The sequence below is a fragment of the Loxodonta africana genome, chromosome 14 (genome assembly GCF_030014295.1).
Source record: "Loxodonta africana isolate mLoxAfr1 chromosome 14, mLoxAfr1.hap2, whole genome shotgun sequence".
Classification (NCBI taxonomy): Eukaryota; Metazoa; Chordata; class Mammalia; order Proboscidea; family Elephantidae; genus Loxodonta; species Loxodonta africana.
In genome coordinates, this window is record NC_087355.1 from 15,618,486 (window position 1) to 15,633,136 (window position 14,651).

The following is a 14,651-nucleotide window of genomic DNA, read 5'->3' on the forward strand; positions in this document are numbered from 1 at the left end:
GCATGTGTTCAGCTTGACTAACAAGCTTGTTCATTGTTGTGTTCATAATCCTGTTTGCAAATTGACTGGGTAAACCTTGTGCCTCAATCTAGAAACTGACAGATTGAAATGTTCCAAGAAGTAATTTTTTTTTTTTAAATCACATATAGGAAATCTGTGGTAATTAGTGTCTCAGGCACAATTTCCAAGAACTCAGTTCATTTAGACACATTTAGATAGCTGATAGCTTTACTTGCCAACTTCCTTCAAATTACTATTGTGTTAACTATGGCTTATTAACTTTTTTCTGATTGCTCATCTCCATCAATTTTTTTTTCCCCATCTCTCCAATCGCCTGGAGCCCTGGTGGTGCAGTGGTTAAGGCACTTGTTTGCCAATCAAAAGGCTGGTGATTCGAACCCACCAGCCGCTCCACGAGAGAAAAATGTGACAGTCTGCTTCTAAAAAGATTACAGACTTGGAAACCCCGTGAGGCAGTTCTTCCCCGTCCTGTAGGGTCTCTATCAGTAGGAATCAATCGGTGGCAATGGGTTATCCCATCTAGTTGCAGGAGAGCTGCTTCAGCATTTGTGTTTATGTAGCTACAGACGTGTAAGAGGACGTGGAGATATCTAGCATTTTCTGGTTACAACACAAGTCTGCTTTGACAGCCAGTGGGCAGAAGGAACCCAGCCACATACGTTTCCTTGGAAGGGCTCTTTTTCTAAGCGTTGTTATCAGTCACTTAACAGAGTATGAAGCAAAACAAGAGTATTACATTTAGTGCAGGAACTGCATTGAGAAAAGATGGATTAACATAAGCAGAACAGTAAGGTAAGAAAAACGTTGGTAACCTCCTGAAGTTTGCCAGTTTCAGCTGTTGTCCGGGTGATTTCAGTGGCTTTGGGAGGAACAATCCATGACTGAGCCCCATGGAGTCTTTAGCTCCTCTGTTCCTTTTGACTTTCAGTTCCATTCCATGTGCCCACGCGTCAACTCTATCATCCCCCAAATGGTTTCACCTTGGAAATCTGAGCCTCACTGTTTATCGTAGGTGGCAGCATCTTTCCACTGGCCCGGCCAGACTGCGTCTGTGGTCAGTAAGACTTCTTTAGAGTGTTAGGCAAGATAGGCACACTGCTTCGTGTTGTGAGGGTTAGATGGGATAATCCACGGAAAGCCCTGGCTGTAATAACTGGTACATGATGAGTGCACAGTAAAAGAGCTGGTGCTTGTGGTGCTTTTGTAATTGCTGTTATCACTTTACAGGTGTATAGCGAATTACCTTGTTTGGCTGTCCAATGCAACTCCCTGATTTTACAGGTTGGGTTTCTGTGTTTTCATAGAATTACAAATCAGAATACAGACCAACACATTTAGTCACGCCTTCATCTAGTTAATGGGGACAACAAATACTGTGCTGGGAATAAAATGAGGACATATATGTAAGAAACCATATAAAAAATACTCAATAAATGTTCCTTTACTATATGTTATTTGAAGACTTGCCTTTAACCTTATAGGCTTCACTGGCTTTCTCTGTACTTCGTTTAGTGAGCTCTAACCCATGAGTTCAAGTCCCTGGGTGGCACAGTTTGCGCTTGTCTACTGACTTAAAGGTTGGCAGTTTGAACCTACCCAGCGGTGTCACGGGAGAAAGTTCTGGCACTCTGCTTCCGTGAAGACGACAGCCAGCAGCCCTATGGGGCAGGCCTGCTCCGTAACAACACACAGGCTGCCGTGGGCTGAAATCAACTCAACAGCAGCGGGCTTTTGTTTTTTTAATCAATGAGTTGGTTACTTTACACGCAAAACAGAATCTCTGGACCGTTCACATTTACTTTAATTGAAGAAAATAATTTCCTTCGGCCCATTCACACCTTTCAGATACGTACATTTCAGCCCTGAGTCACAACTACACAATTCTGGCCATAAACATTTTATACATTTGGTTGTCGTGCCCCCCCTTGGAAGAAGGAACCCACTTTAAGACAAACTCCAAGAATAGTCTCTTCTTTGTCTCCTAGTTATTCCAAATTCATGAAATCAAAAGAAAGTATAGTTGACTTACGCAGGGAGAAAATTCAGATCCTAGAGGGATTTGCAGGAGCAGTGAGGTTGAGGGGTTGAGAGGCATGGGGAGGCACGGGGGGCAGAAGTCTTGATTAAAAAAGGTCTCAGCACTGGGTGCAGATGTGAGTCATGGGGAGCTTTTTCAAAACAAAATGTCCATGCTTCAGGCCCCATCCTCCAGTGTGGTTCTGGGTACCCTAATTCCTTACAAAAACATTTAGGGAGCTTTAATTTAAAAATTCCGTTTCATACAAGGCTTGCTAAATCTGAATTTCATACATTTGTTTTCTAAAACCTCTTCAGGAGCTTCTTATTCAGCTAAGCTTGAGGACCTCAGGTGTAGGTTGTATTTCAGTGTTTTGCGAAAGAAGGTTTTCTTTAAAGCAGTAGCATAATTATGAAAGTAATCATTAGAACACTTTTGGGGTACATAATGTATTGATTTTAAATTGTACAAGCTAAGGAAAAACATGGAATGTAAGTGCAGCTTACTGGGGTAATATTAGATACTACGGTAAAAAGAAACAAAGGCCAAAAAAAGACTGAATCTGGAAGTAAAGTGGCCACTTTATGCGAGGTGCCAGTGGTCAGTGCTGCCCTTTCCAATGTCATGGAACACTTTATGTACAAACTATTGAGTGGGAAATACTTTACTCATAGTAAACTTTCATCTAATGCATAAAAAAAATTTTTTTTAGAAGGTGATCCTGAGTACTACAAGACAAGGTACTTTGAAATAACCTGCGGTGGAGATTGGGGACTTGGCAGCGTGGTATAGTAGTTTGAGTCCCAACTCTATAACTGACAGACTTCTGAGTAATTTAACCTAGATTACCTTTTCCCTCTAGTAACCCTAACCAGTTGCCGTCAAGTCGATTCCAACTCATGGAGAGGCAACCCCCTTTGTGTCAGAGTAGAACTCTATAGAGTTTTCAGTGGCTGGTTTTTTGGAAGTAGATTTGCCAGGCCTTTCTTCTGAGGTGTCCCTGGGTGAACTTGAACCTCCAGCCTTTCACTTAGCAGCCAGACGCATTAACCATTTCTTGAACTGCTCGTCATGGCTGTTGGAATTGCTGGTGGAGGGTATGTTCTGTAAGCAAACAGGTAATGACTGAATCTCCCCCTAAAGTTCACATAAAAAAAAAAAATCTGGAAGTAAAATGGCCACTTTACGCTAGGTGTTGGTGGTCAGTGCTGCCCCTGATTGGGTATAAGATTCAGTAGGAGAGAGATTAAACAAGTAAATATGCTAATAAATGTAAAGTTACAAGTTGTGATAAATGCCATGAAGGAAAAAATAGTATACAGTGGGGAGAATAACAGCAGTGGTCAGGGAAGGCCTCTCTGAAGGACTGATGATTAAGGATTAGAAAGAGCCGGTCCTGCCAAAGAGTTGAGGAGAACAGTGAGGGGGGCAGTGTCCCGGGCAGGACAAAAAGCCTGCACAGAGATCCTAAAGCAAGATAGAAGTTATTGTTGCAGGAACTGAGAGAAGGCCAGCCTAAAAAGACCTAGTGAGGTGGGACAGACGAGGTCTTTGGTGTCTGAGCCACCTGAAGATGGACAAATACCTGGATTAACACTCAAAATAACTGTTAAATTTAACCCTGTTTTTTCTGTTACTACTTCACAGTCTAAAACATGTTAACATTATGTTACATTGTTCGTGATACCCATTTTTTGGTATTTTTAACTATAAAAGAGCCCTTAAGGATAATCAGGTCCAGCTACTTACATTATGTTTTATAAATTGGGCAGTGTGGCATAGTAATTTCAATCCTAACCCTGTAACAAACATTTTGAACCATTTTATTCTCTTAAAAGTTGATTTCTTAGTGTGCTTCTTAGTTCAAGTAGATACATGAGACTAAATGGGCAGCTCCAGTCCGGAGGCAAGATGAGAAGGCAGAGCTGACAGGAGCTGGTTGAATGGACACAGGAGATCCAGGGTGGAAAGGAGGAGTGTGCTGTAACATCATAGGGATAGCAACTAGGGTCACATAACGATGTGCGTATGAATTTTTGTATGAGAAACTAACTTGAGCTGTAAACTTTTACTAAAGCACACACACACAAAAAAGATGGATCTCTTTAAAGACTTGTTTCTCCATGGGGACACCATTACAACCTTCTAAGGTTATTTTGAGACATAACACATTTTCTTCCTCTTTTTCCTGTACTTCCACCCCTTGCTTTTCCCCTCCCCCATACTAGATGTATGTAATAAATGTTCAATTAAAAAAAAAAAAGGTAACCAATCGTTCAGAAACATTAGTTGTTGAATCTGGGTTAGAATACTGGAGTGTGCCAGCTTTCAGACTGGTGCTCTTTACACTGGTATCACTGTATGTCACTATATTAAACCAAAAAAACCAAACCTGTTGCCGTCGAGTTGATTCTGACTCATAGTGACCCTATAGGGCAGAGCAGGACTGCCTCACAGGTTTCCAAGGCTGCAAATCCTTCTCCTGTGGAGCGGCTGGTGGGTTCCAAGCACAGACTTTTCAGTTAGCAGATGAGCACTTCAACCACTGCACCACCAGGGCTTTGGCACTGTATTAAAATACAGAAATTCTTCTTCAATTTCTCCCATAATGGTAGGAATTGGTAGAAAAAGAAGGAATAATTCCGTTGATAAAAAGCTAGAGATTATCATTTTACTGTGTTTGTTTTTAGATATGTATGTTTTACATTTGACTGTGAACAAATGGTGGTAAAATAGGCCGAGCCAACCAAGTCTGTACTCAGCTAACATTACTGGTTTATTTGAAAGGCTGAAATATAGAAAATTATTATCTTTTACACTCTTGTTGTCAAGAAACTAAGAGAATCCTGATTTCGCAGCACTGGCCTATCCGTTTAATGAAAAGTCATGTGGGGGCAGAGTTAGCTCTTCTAATATTTTTATTCTAAATATTTCGGCTTTTTACAGTCTTGCTTATTTTCTCTTATGCATATTATTTAAATGAATTCATTTCCTTGGTACAGTTTCGTATTATCAGAATGTTTTAAATTTACTAAAACTGCTTTAGTATGATTCCTAAAGTATAATTGCATTTTGGATAATGTAAGTTTTATCAAATGTGAGATTGACCTTCTGAAGTGCAAAAGACAATGCAATGCTACTGTGGAATTTTTGCTCCGAATGAGCTTTTTATACTTTTTAAAAGGAATTTGAATACTTATAAATTATTAAATACTAATTTTGAATTTTATAATGCCATTGGTATTGAAATTTTCTCTCTTCATTGTTTTTTTTTTTTTTTTTTTTGGTTTTTTTTTCTACTAACAATAGCTATAGGACAGGATCTTGCTGGGAACCTTCAGTAAGTTGCCCTTTCTTTTTTCAAAATTCTCATCTGTTGTCCATGCATGTCAGTAGTGACATCCAAATCATACTTCCAAACCCCCCTGCTCTCAGTCCGCCTTGTCAGCATTGACTTCACCTTGACTTGTACTTTACCAAGTGACTGGATTGTCCTCCCGCTCCGTGCTATGTCGCTCAGTGCACGTTCCCTCCAGCAATGAGAATTCAGGTTAGGTCTTTGTTACTGGCGCACCCATCACTGTATCATGTAGATGTGTGACTTAAATGTCAAAACTGCTTTGTGAGGCAGGATGTCGAGTAGAAATGATGCAGATCTTAACAATTTTGGAATTGGTTCTTGACAACATTAACATTTTCATCTGACTGAGCACGCACAATGGGCATGGTGTGCTCGTGAAGACTGCAGACTAAATCCGTGGAATAGTTTGTTACCTTTTGTTTTTATGTGTGTTTTTTTTTTTAAGGTTTGTCCAAAAAATAACGTTTTATATGTAGTATATGAAGTATTACAGATCTAATATTGAGAATATGATCTGTAATTACCGTATATAAAAAAAATTACCATATAATGTACCCTGAAAAGCTGCCACAATATGGATTAATTTTTATATCTTTGAGTATTTTTAGGAAAGTATTATTTTCTAAAAAATATTTGGAAGAGAACAATTTTTATAACTTTTATGGGAAAGTAAAAGATGTTAAGGTCAAAAATAGATTTTACCTGTCTTAAATATATTAACTCCATACCAACTAGTGACAGTTGAAACCAAGTTTTATTTTCTAAACAAAGAGTTCTAATCAGATTGATCTTCATGAAATAGCACCTTTGAAAGGCACCGTTTAGGTTTTAGTCTTATGATTTGTCTCACTTTGCTACAAATCAGATCATTAAATACAAGCTGAGCTTTCATAGAGCTGCAACTTCCCTGCTTAAGGATCTCCAAATAACTGACTTAGAATCTCCCTGTTTTAATGGCTCTAGAAATATTAAGGAGTCTTTGGGTGGTGCAAATGGTTAACATGCCTGCCACCAACCGAAAGGTTGGTGGTTCGAGTCCACCCGGAGGCACCCTGAAAGAAAGCCCTGGCAATCTACTTGCAAAAAATCAGCACTTGAAAACCCTATGGAGCATACTGTATTTTTTTACACAAATAACATGCACCTTCTACGTTTGTTTGCCAACCATGCCCTCCCTTCACCCTGGCAAGGTATTTTTGTAAGTACACTGTACTAATTTTTTTTTTACAGCAACATGTAAAAACAAAACTAGCATAGCTGTGCTTAGGAAAATACCTCACGGGGAGGCCGCAGTTCGCAAGCAAACAAACATAGAAGGTATGCACTATTTGCGTAAAAATACAGTAGTTATATTGAGACACATATGGGTCGCCATGACTCAGAATCAACTCGAATGCAACTGATTTAGGAATATTAATATATCATTCATCATTCTGTTTTTGGTAATGGATATGGGCGGAATATTACCAGATTTCTCAGGCCCTTGACATCAAATGTGATGTCCAGTTCGGTTAAACGTTTATTTAAGTTGTATATCGATTTGCTAAATATCTGTTTGTATATTACCATTTGGATAAATTTCTGGAATACATATTGATAAATATAAAAATCTTTTTTCGCTTTCCTTGATTTACTTCCTAAGTTTATATTTTCTCTTCGGACCACAAATTGTTTTTACTACATGTAAAACATTAGTATTTTGAAAGATTTTTATGTTAATTCCATTATTAGTTTTTTTGACTAATGTTAGGTTCTTAAATCTCTGCCTTTGTTTGTTGACTGCCCCCTCTTGTTAAAATGTCAGTTTTAATGCACCTTATTACATTGATAATATTAGTTAATTATGATTCCAGAATGGATACACATACCAGCAGCTGATCTGCTTAGTTAAAATTTTATTCATAATGTAGTTTTAAAGAAATTTTAAACTTTTTAGCTATATTATGTGTTTACATAGTACATTTTGCATTTCAGGAAGAAGATTTTTTTTTTTTTTTTAAATATAAGTGTAGTTTCTAAAACTTAGCTTAGCTGTGATAACATTAAAACCAAAAACAAACAAACCTGTTGCTGTTGAGTCGATAGTGACCCTATAGGACAGAGTAGAACTGCTCCATAGGGTTTCCAAGGAGCACCTGATAGATTGAAACTGCCAACCTTTTGGTTAGCAGTTGAGCTCTTAACCACTGAGCCACCAGGGCTCCCTGATAACATTAAGAAGGTTCAAATAAAGCATGGGTTGTGTTAGCTTTCTGATAAACATGTTAACAAGTAAATCTCTGGTCTTTTAAATTTTTTCTTCGACTAAAACATTTAGCTAGGGTGTTTTCTTGAGCTTTGCCCCAACTTTCAGGAAGTATTAATTTTATAATATTATATTAATTTTATGATGTTGGTTAAATTAATATCTGATAAGTTTATTATATTGTGCTAAAATATATAACAAAAAGTTTGCAATTTTAACCATTTTAAGTGTACCATTCAGTGACACTAATTACATTCACCATGTTGTGTTACCATCACCACAGACAGAAACTCGGTACCCTTAAACAATAGCTCTCATTCCTTTTTCCCCCCAGCCTCAGTGTTTGCTGTTGTTAGTAGCCTTCAAGTGTTGATTCCAACTCATAACCACTAATAAATTTTTGTCCGTATGCATTTGTCGATTTTAGATATTTCATGCAAGTCAGATCATACAATATTTGCCCTTTTTTGTCTGACTTCTTTCACTCAACATGTTTTCAAGGTTCATCCATGTCATAGCTTTGTGTCAGAACTTCATTTCTCTTTATGGCTGAATAATATTCCATTGTAGGGATACCCGTTCATCTGTTGATGGACACTGGCTTGTTTCTACTCTTTGACTGTTGTGAATAATGCTGCAGTGAACCGTGGTGTGCAAGTAACTGTTTAAAACAAGTACCTGCTTTCAAGTCTCTTGAGTATGTACTTAGGAGTGGAATTGCTCGGTCATATTTTATGTTTAACTTTTTGAGGAACCATCAAAATGTTTTCCATAGCAGCTGCACCATTTTATATCCCAACCAGCAATTTCTCCACATTCCAGTTTCTCCACATTCTCACCAATACTTGCTAGTTTCTATTTTTTTCTGATAATTGCCATCTTAGTGGATGTGAGGTGGTATCTCATGGCGGTTTTGGTTTGCATTTCCCTGGTGACTAATGACATTGATCATCATTTCGTGTGCTTGTTGCCCATTTGTATATCTTCTTTGGACAAATGTCTATTTAAGTCCATTGCACATTTTTTAGGTGAGTTGTCTTTTTGGTGTTGAGTTGCAGTTCTTTATATATTCTGGATATTAGACCCTTATCAGCTGTGTGGTTCCCAAATATTTTCACCTATTCTGCAGGTTGTCTCTTCAACTTTTTCTTTAAAAATTATTGTTCACTGACCTTCTGGCTCTGAGGAATTATAACAAAACTCAAATTTAATTCAATTATGTTTCCACATTTTCTAGATAAATTTCAGCATATCTGTACTTTTTCTCCGTTGTACTTGTTTCAAAATATTCTCATTCATCTATAGATTTAAGATTGGCTAGAGAACTATGTTCTACCACTATTGGATTTTTTGTTCTTTAAGATATTTACTACTTTTATTTAAAAATCAGAAGATTTAAGCTTTTAAAAATACCTATTTTAAACTTTATAACAGCATATATTTGTGTGTGTGTATACTCCCAAATTTAGCACACATTGGTCCACTTGCTTGGTTTTATACTTTTCTTCTTCCTTTTTTTTTTATTTAACTATTCTCTTCGAGAAGAATTTTTTAATGTTTTAGGATGGATAAAGTTGATTTTGAGGAGGGAGGCGAGGGGGGAGGAACCCATTCTCATTTGTTATGTAAAAATCAAACAAAGTTAAATTATAATTCAGAGATTGTAATATACTACTATGCAAACAATGTGGTAGGAATAACAGTCCCTTTCATGGAGACCTTTATTTACTCTTAACATTTTGGTGCCACATTAATAACTTTTCTATTTGTATAACTTATAGCTTACCAGCCCTGAAACAGAATGGAGTCCCAACCACCCAGGAGAGGATGCAGTGGCATCTTTTGCTGATGTTGGATGGGTAGCCGAAGAAGAAGGAGAATGTTCAACAAGGCTAAGGTTTGTTTGAAAGGCTATCAAATCTAAGATATAATCTTTATTAATATAAAGGATGATACGTTTGCAGTATTTTCTCTTAATACCTAATTTGATCTCTAATAATTAGCCCAATTATTTTTGTTGAGGAGTCTTCTTGACTTGAAGAGTTCTTGAGCAGAAAACGAAACTCCTTTTCATCTTTAAGACTCAGAAGTTCTTGAACAGACATAATTGTGTCCTAAGTCATTATCAAAATACAGAATTACCTGCCCTTCAGAAGAGCCCTGGTGGTGCAGTGATTAAAGCACTCGGCTGCCAACCAAAAGGTTGGCAGTTCAAACCCACCAGCCACTCCATGGGAGAAAGATGTGGCAGTCTGCTTCCAAAAAAATTTACAGCCTTGGAAGCCCTATGGGACAATTCTGGTGTGTCTTATAGGATCACTGTGAGATGGAACCAGCTAGCAGTAGTGGGTTTTGGGTTTCCTGCCCTTCAGAAGTTTTCATTCTAATAGGAGAGACCAGAAATAATTATTGTAAATGTTTAGAAGTTTACATTCTAATAGGAGAGACCAGAAATAATTATCATAAGTGTTTAGTTAAGTACAATAATTACAGTAGTCTCATTGGGGAAGAGGAATCAATCTGGATCATATTAAGAATTTGTGTAATCATTGGACAATGTTTCCTAAAAATTGTGAGTCAAGATGAATTGTGATTCAAAGGAAACAATGTGTACGGGTTAGGGAGGAGCATCCATTTACTTGAAAGAGCCTGAATAAAGTATTGACTACACATTCAATCTAGTAAACATTCAACATACACTCTTCATTCTTATTAGGCGTGAAGGATACAGAGATAAAATTAACTCACAATCCCTGCTTTCCAAGGACACTTGGTATGCTAAACCAAAAGCCAAACCCATTGCCGTCAGGTTGATTCTGACTTGGTTTTCTAGAGGAGCTTAAAAAGGAAATTGATATTATTGATACTGTACAGTCTAACAAGTAAATGCACAGGGCCACTGTGGGACTAGAGAGATTCAGCGAGGCTTCTTAGAGGATTGGGTGCTAGAGCTGCCTGATGAAGGATTAATAGGAGCCAATCAAATGGGAAGGTTGTATTCCAAGAAAAGTGAACTTATTTAAAGGTACCAGTTATGAGACAACATAACTAGTTGAGGAAATTCCAAATGTCTCATTGAGGCTAGACAGTATCAGAAGAAGGGGAAGCTGTGGGAGATGAAGGTGTAAGGTAGGTAGAGATTTAAAGGTAGTACGTGGTATACTAGGACATTTGGACTTTTTCCTGAAAGTAATGTGGAACCATTGAAGTAATATGATCATATTTGTGTTTTAGTAAGATTTCCCTGTAAACATCATGAAGAATAGAAGGGAGCAGGACTTGGAGGAGAAAAGGGGAATCAGAAGGTGACTGTTGAACTAGACCAGGTAATAGATGACCAGAGTTTGATTAAATTAAGCAGCTGGCAGCAGAGCTAGAGCAGAAGGGCAGAGTCAGGAGGAATTCAAAAGAATTAAAAGAACTTAGAATCTTTATTACATATGGGAGGTAAGGTAAAGGAAAATTCTGGTTTAACTCCCACGTTTTGGTCTAGGATAATTATGAAGATGGTAGAATAATTCGTAGGAATATAGGAATACTTAGGGTTTTTTTTGGTGGATATAGAAGGAAATAGTTCCGCTTCGAACATGCTGTATTTGAGTTTCCTATGGAACATCAAGGAGCCCTGGTGGCACAATGGTTAAGCACTTGATTACTAACCAATCAGTCAGTGGTTTGAACCCCCCAGCTGTTCCTAGGGAGAGAGCTGCGGCAGTCTGCTTCTGTAAAGATTACAGCCTTGGGAACTCTATTGGGCAGTTCTACTCTGCCCTGTAGGGTCCCTATGAGTCCAAATGAACTTGACAGCAGTGGGTTTTGGCTTATGGGACATTCACACTCATCTAGACTAGAAACAGTTTATGTGGATAGATACTGACACGTGTAGATAGAACGGCTGATAGGGAGGTGCCCAAGGAGCATATGTAGAACATAAAGAGCATTTACATCCTTGATGAAGCCAGCATTTGGGAGTTGTAAGGAAAAGAAAAGAGCCTCCCAAAGAAACAGCTCAAGAGGCAGGAAAACCAGCAGAAGGTGGTCATGGAAGCAAAAGGAGGAGAAGGTTTCATGGAAGAGAAGTAAACTAGTCATCAGTGTCGAGTACTTAGAGGCTAGGTAAATCAGAGAGCTAGCAAATTTCAACCTTGTGTCTCTGGAATAAATGCCCACGAGTGCACTTGTTGTTTTTTAAGAAACTGACCTACTAGTTCCCCGAGTGGCTGTGCCATGTAATGTTCCCACCAGCGGTGGCCGAGTGTTCCACATAGTCTGCTTTAGCCTCGCCATTATCTGCATTTGCTGTTTTCACAGTTTTTAGAAATACCATCAGCTCTGTCTGGTTAGTGTGGGGCTTAGAAAGGGAATGGTAACTGGGTCTTTGCAAGCCAAACATATTTCCCTATCGCACAAATACTCCAAATTAAATAAAGATGGGATTATTGCTACTATCCATGCCAGGGCAAGGTAAGAGCCAGGACATTTATTCTCCAAATCTTTTTGTTTAAAAAGGGCTATAGGCAAAAAAAAAAAAAAAAAAATGCCAGGGCAAGGTAAGAGCCAGGACATTTATTCTCCAAATCTTTTTGTTTAAAAAGGGCTATAGGCAAAAAAAAAAAAAAAAAAAAAAATGCAGACATCCTCTGTATATGATAGTTTAATTAACAAGGGCATAAATGGAATTAGATATGAAGAAAAACACCTGCATTCAAAATAGAGTCAAAACAATGAAGAATTATCACAACTCTTAAGCAAAAATAAAATACTAACATGGGATTGCTGTGAGTTGGAATGAGCTAGATGACAACTAACAACAGTTAAAGGAAAACTGAAAGAGAATTTAATGTAGTTGAATGTCCTAACGGTTAGGATTAAGTTTGACTGCACATAATTGAGAGTCCAAAATAATTGTGGCTTAAACAAGATGGAAGTTTATTTTTCCTTTCAAAGTAGTTTTTTCTTTCTCAAAGACATCCAAGGGTAGATGGTTTAGAGCTTATAGTGGCTCCGTAGTGTAGGGACCTAGCCAGCCCCTCTGCCAGCCTCGGTGTGGGCTTCCATACTGGAGGTTAGCTCTGGGCCTCTGACAACGGAGTCCAGTCCTCACGTCGCATTTACTGAAGGCACTCAGCAGGAGGAGAAGTGGGGCTGGAGATGATAGGACTTCCTTTTCCATGGAGTTGCCTCCCTTTAAAGCAGCCTTACTAGATTGTCTGGCTCGCTGACATTTTGCCTGCGTCTTGTTAGCCAAAATCAGTCACACAGGCGTGCAAAACTACAAGGAAAACTGGGAAGTGTCCTTTAGCTGTGCATATTGCTGCCCTAAGTAAGGGTTTCCTCCCTTCCTTTCTTCCTTCCTCCTTCCCTCTCCCTTCCCTTACTTCCCTTCCTTTCTCTCCTTTGTCCTTCCTTCCATCCTGACATAAGTCGAATATTTTTAAATTTTCATTATGATTGCATTTTATTCTCAGTATCTTTATAAATCTGATCTTTGACATCTGCAGGTTAACACCTGAGAATCTCAACGTCAGCAAATTATGCACCATGACATTGTATGTAGTACATGTTACTAACAAGAGCTACCAAAAAAAAAAAAAAACAAATGGTCCTAAATGTGGTTCCTTGCAGCTGGGATACGCCATAGGTCGGGGACTACTTGTAGGTAGTTTGCTGTATTTTAAGAGCATTAAAAGTTTCTTCTCCTTACCTCAAAAGAAAACATGAATTTAGCAAAAACATTGTTGGACTCTGTGATGCCTCCTGATATTGCTGGCTCGTTGGCTTATATAGCGGCTAAGATTGAGAAAGATGATGGCAGTAAGAACCCCAGATGTGGTGTCTAAATAAGGTTGACAAGTGCTTTGTTGATCTGAAACTTGTAGGAGGGGATTTAAGTAAGGTCACCTGAAAAGGTGATCCCAGGCATTGTGTTCTGATACTCTGTGAACTGGCAGTGATGGTTTTTCATGTCCCCTCATGGGGCCTATGACAGCCCACCTTTTGTACCTTTATGTCTTCTCGCAGGACAGAAGTCAGGTCCAGACAGCCCCTTCAGGAGGACCTTCCTCTTTTTGAGAATCCTCCAAGCAGGCAGGTCTCCTTACCAAACCCGTCTCAGGAAGAGGCTCTGCCGAGGACTGTGGCGCTGGCCAATGAGGAAGCCCTGCGGAAGATCTCTGCTCTGGAAAGTGAGCTTGCAGTTCTGCGAGCCCAGATCGCCAAAATCGTGACCCTGCAGGAGCAGCAAACTCTCACCGCAGGTGTGCACGTCCTGCATCCACTTGCTTTCACAGGCAGACCGAGAATTAGGAGAACATCACTTATTTTAAAATTCATTAATATGTAGCAACTATTGGGAGCATTAGTAAACCAACTGTCAGTCCTCGTTTGCATAGTCTGGTACAGAGCCCAGTCAAGTGTAAATGTATTTGTTTGTTTTGAATGATCCTGACACTAGAGTATGGCTAGAAAATATATTTGGAAAACATTGAAATTCATACAGTTGAATTGCTACTGCTGTAAGTGATTTCCTTTCTTATAGAAAACTTAGTTGTCTGTGATAATGGCACCAGTCAGAACAGACGTGAGGCAATCCCAAAACTGCGATGTAGTGAACGCAGCCTGGGTTTCCGCCCTCAGCAAACATACTGGGGTTGAATGCTGTTTACTCATCTACATTCCCTGAGGCAGGTTACCTTGGCCTTTCTGCCTCCCTTTCCATCTTGAAAGTGGAGATAACAGTACCTATGTTACTGGCCTATTATGAGATTTAATGTGGGAATTGTGTCAGATGCCTCTAGCACATAGTAGCTATGTAATGGTCATTTTTCTCCCTCTTGCCCAGAGTAGAAACCGAATTCAGGTCTTCTGACGGCCGGTCCAAGATTGTTGCCGTTATTAGTGGGGCATTGTCCCTTTGGAGAAGAACCACAGCTGGAAATTCTAGCCTACTAACCTGCTGGTGCGTGGTGGTGGCTCTTCCTGTTGTTCCTGAGTCCTGGCTGGACTCG

General features: G+C 39.0%; 1 protein-coding gene across 1 annotated transcript in view; it reads left to right on the forward strand.

Moving 5' to 3' along the window:
- Positions 1-14,651, forward strand: part of MTFR1 (mitochondrial fission regulator 1) — an 81,140-nt gene that overhangs the window by 53,300 nt on the left and 13,189 nt on the right. Inside the window, exons 4-5 of the mRNA XM_064267762.1 lie at positions 9,426-9,541; positions 13,666-13,901. Coding sequence (XP_064123832.1) covers positions 9,426-9,541; positions 13,666-13,901 — 352 coding nt within the window. The remainder of the gene's footprint in view (positions 1-9,425; positions 9,542-13,665; positions 13,902-14,651) is intronic.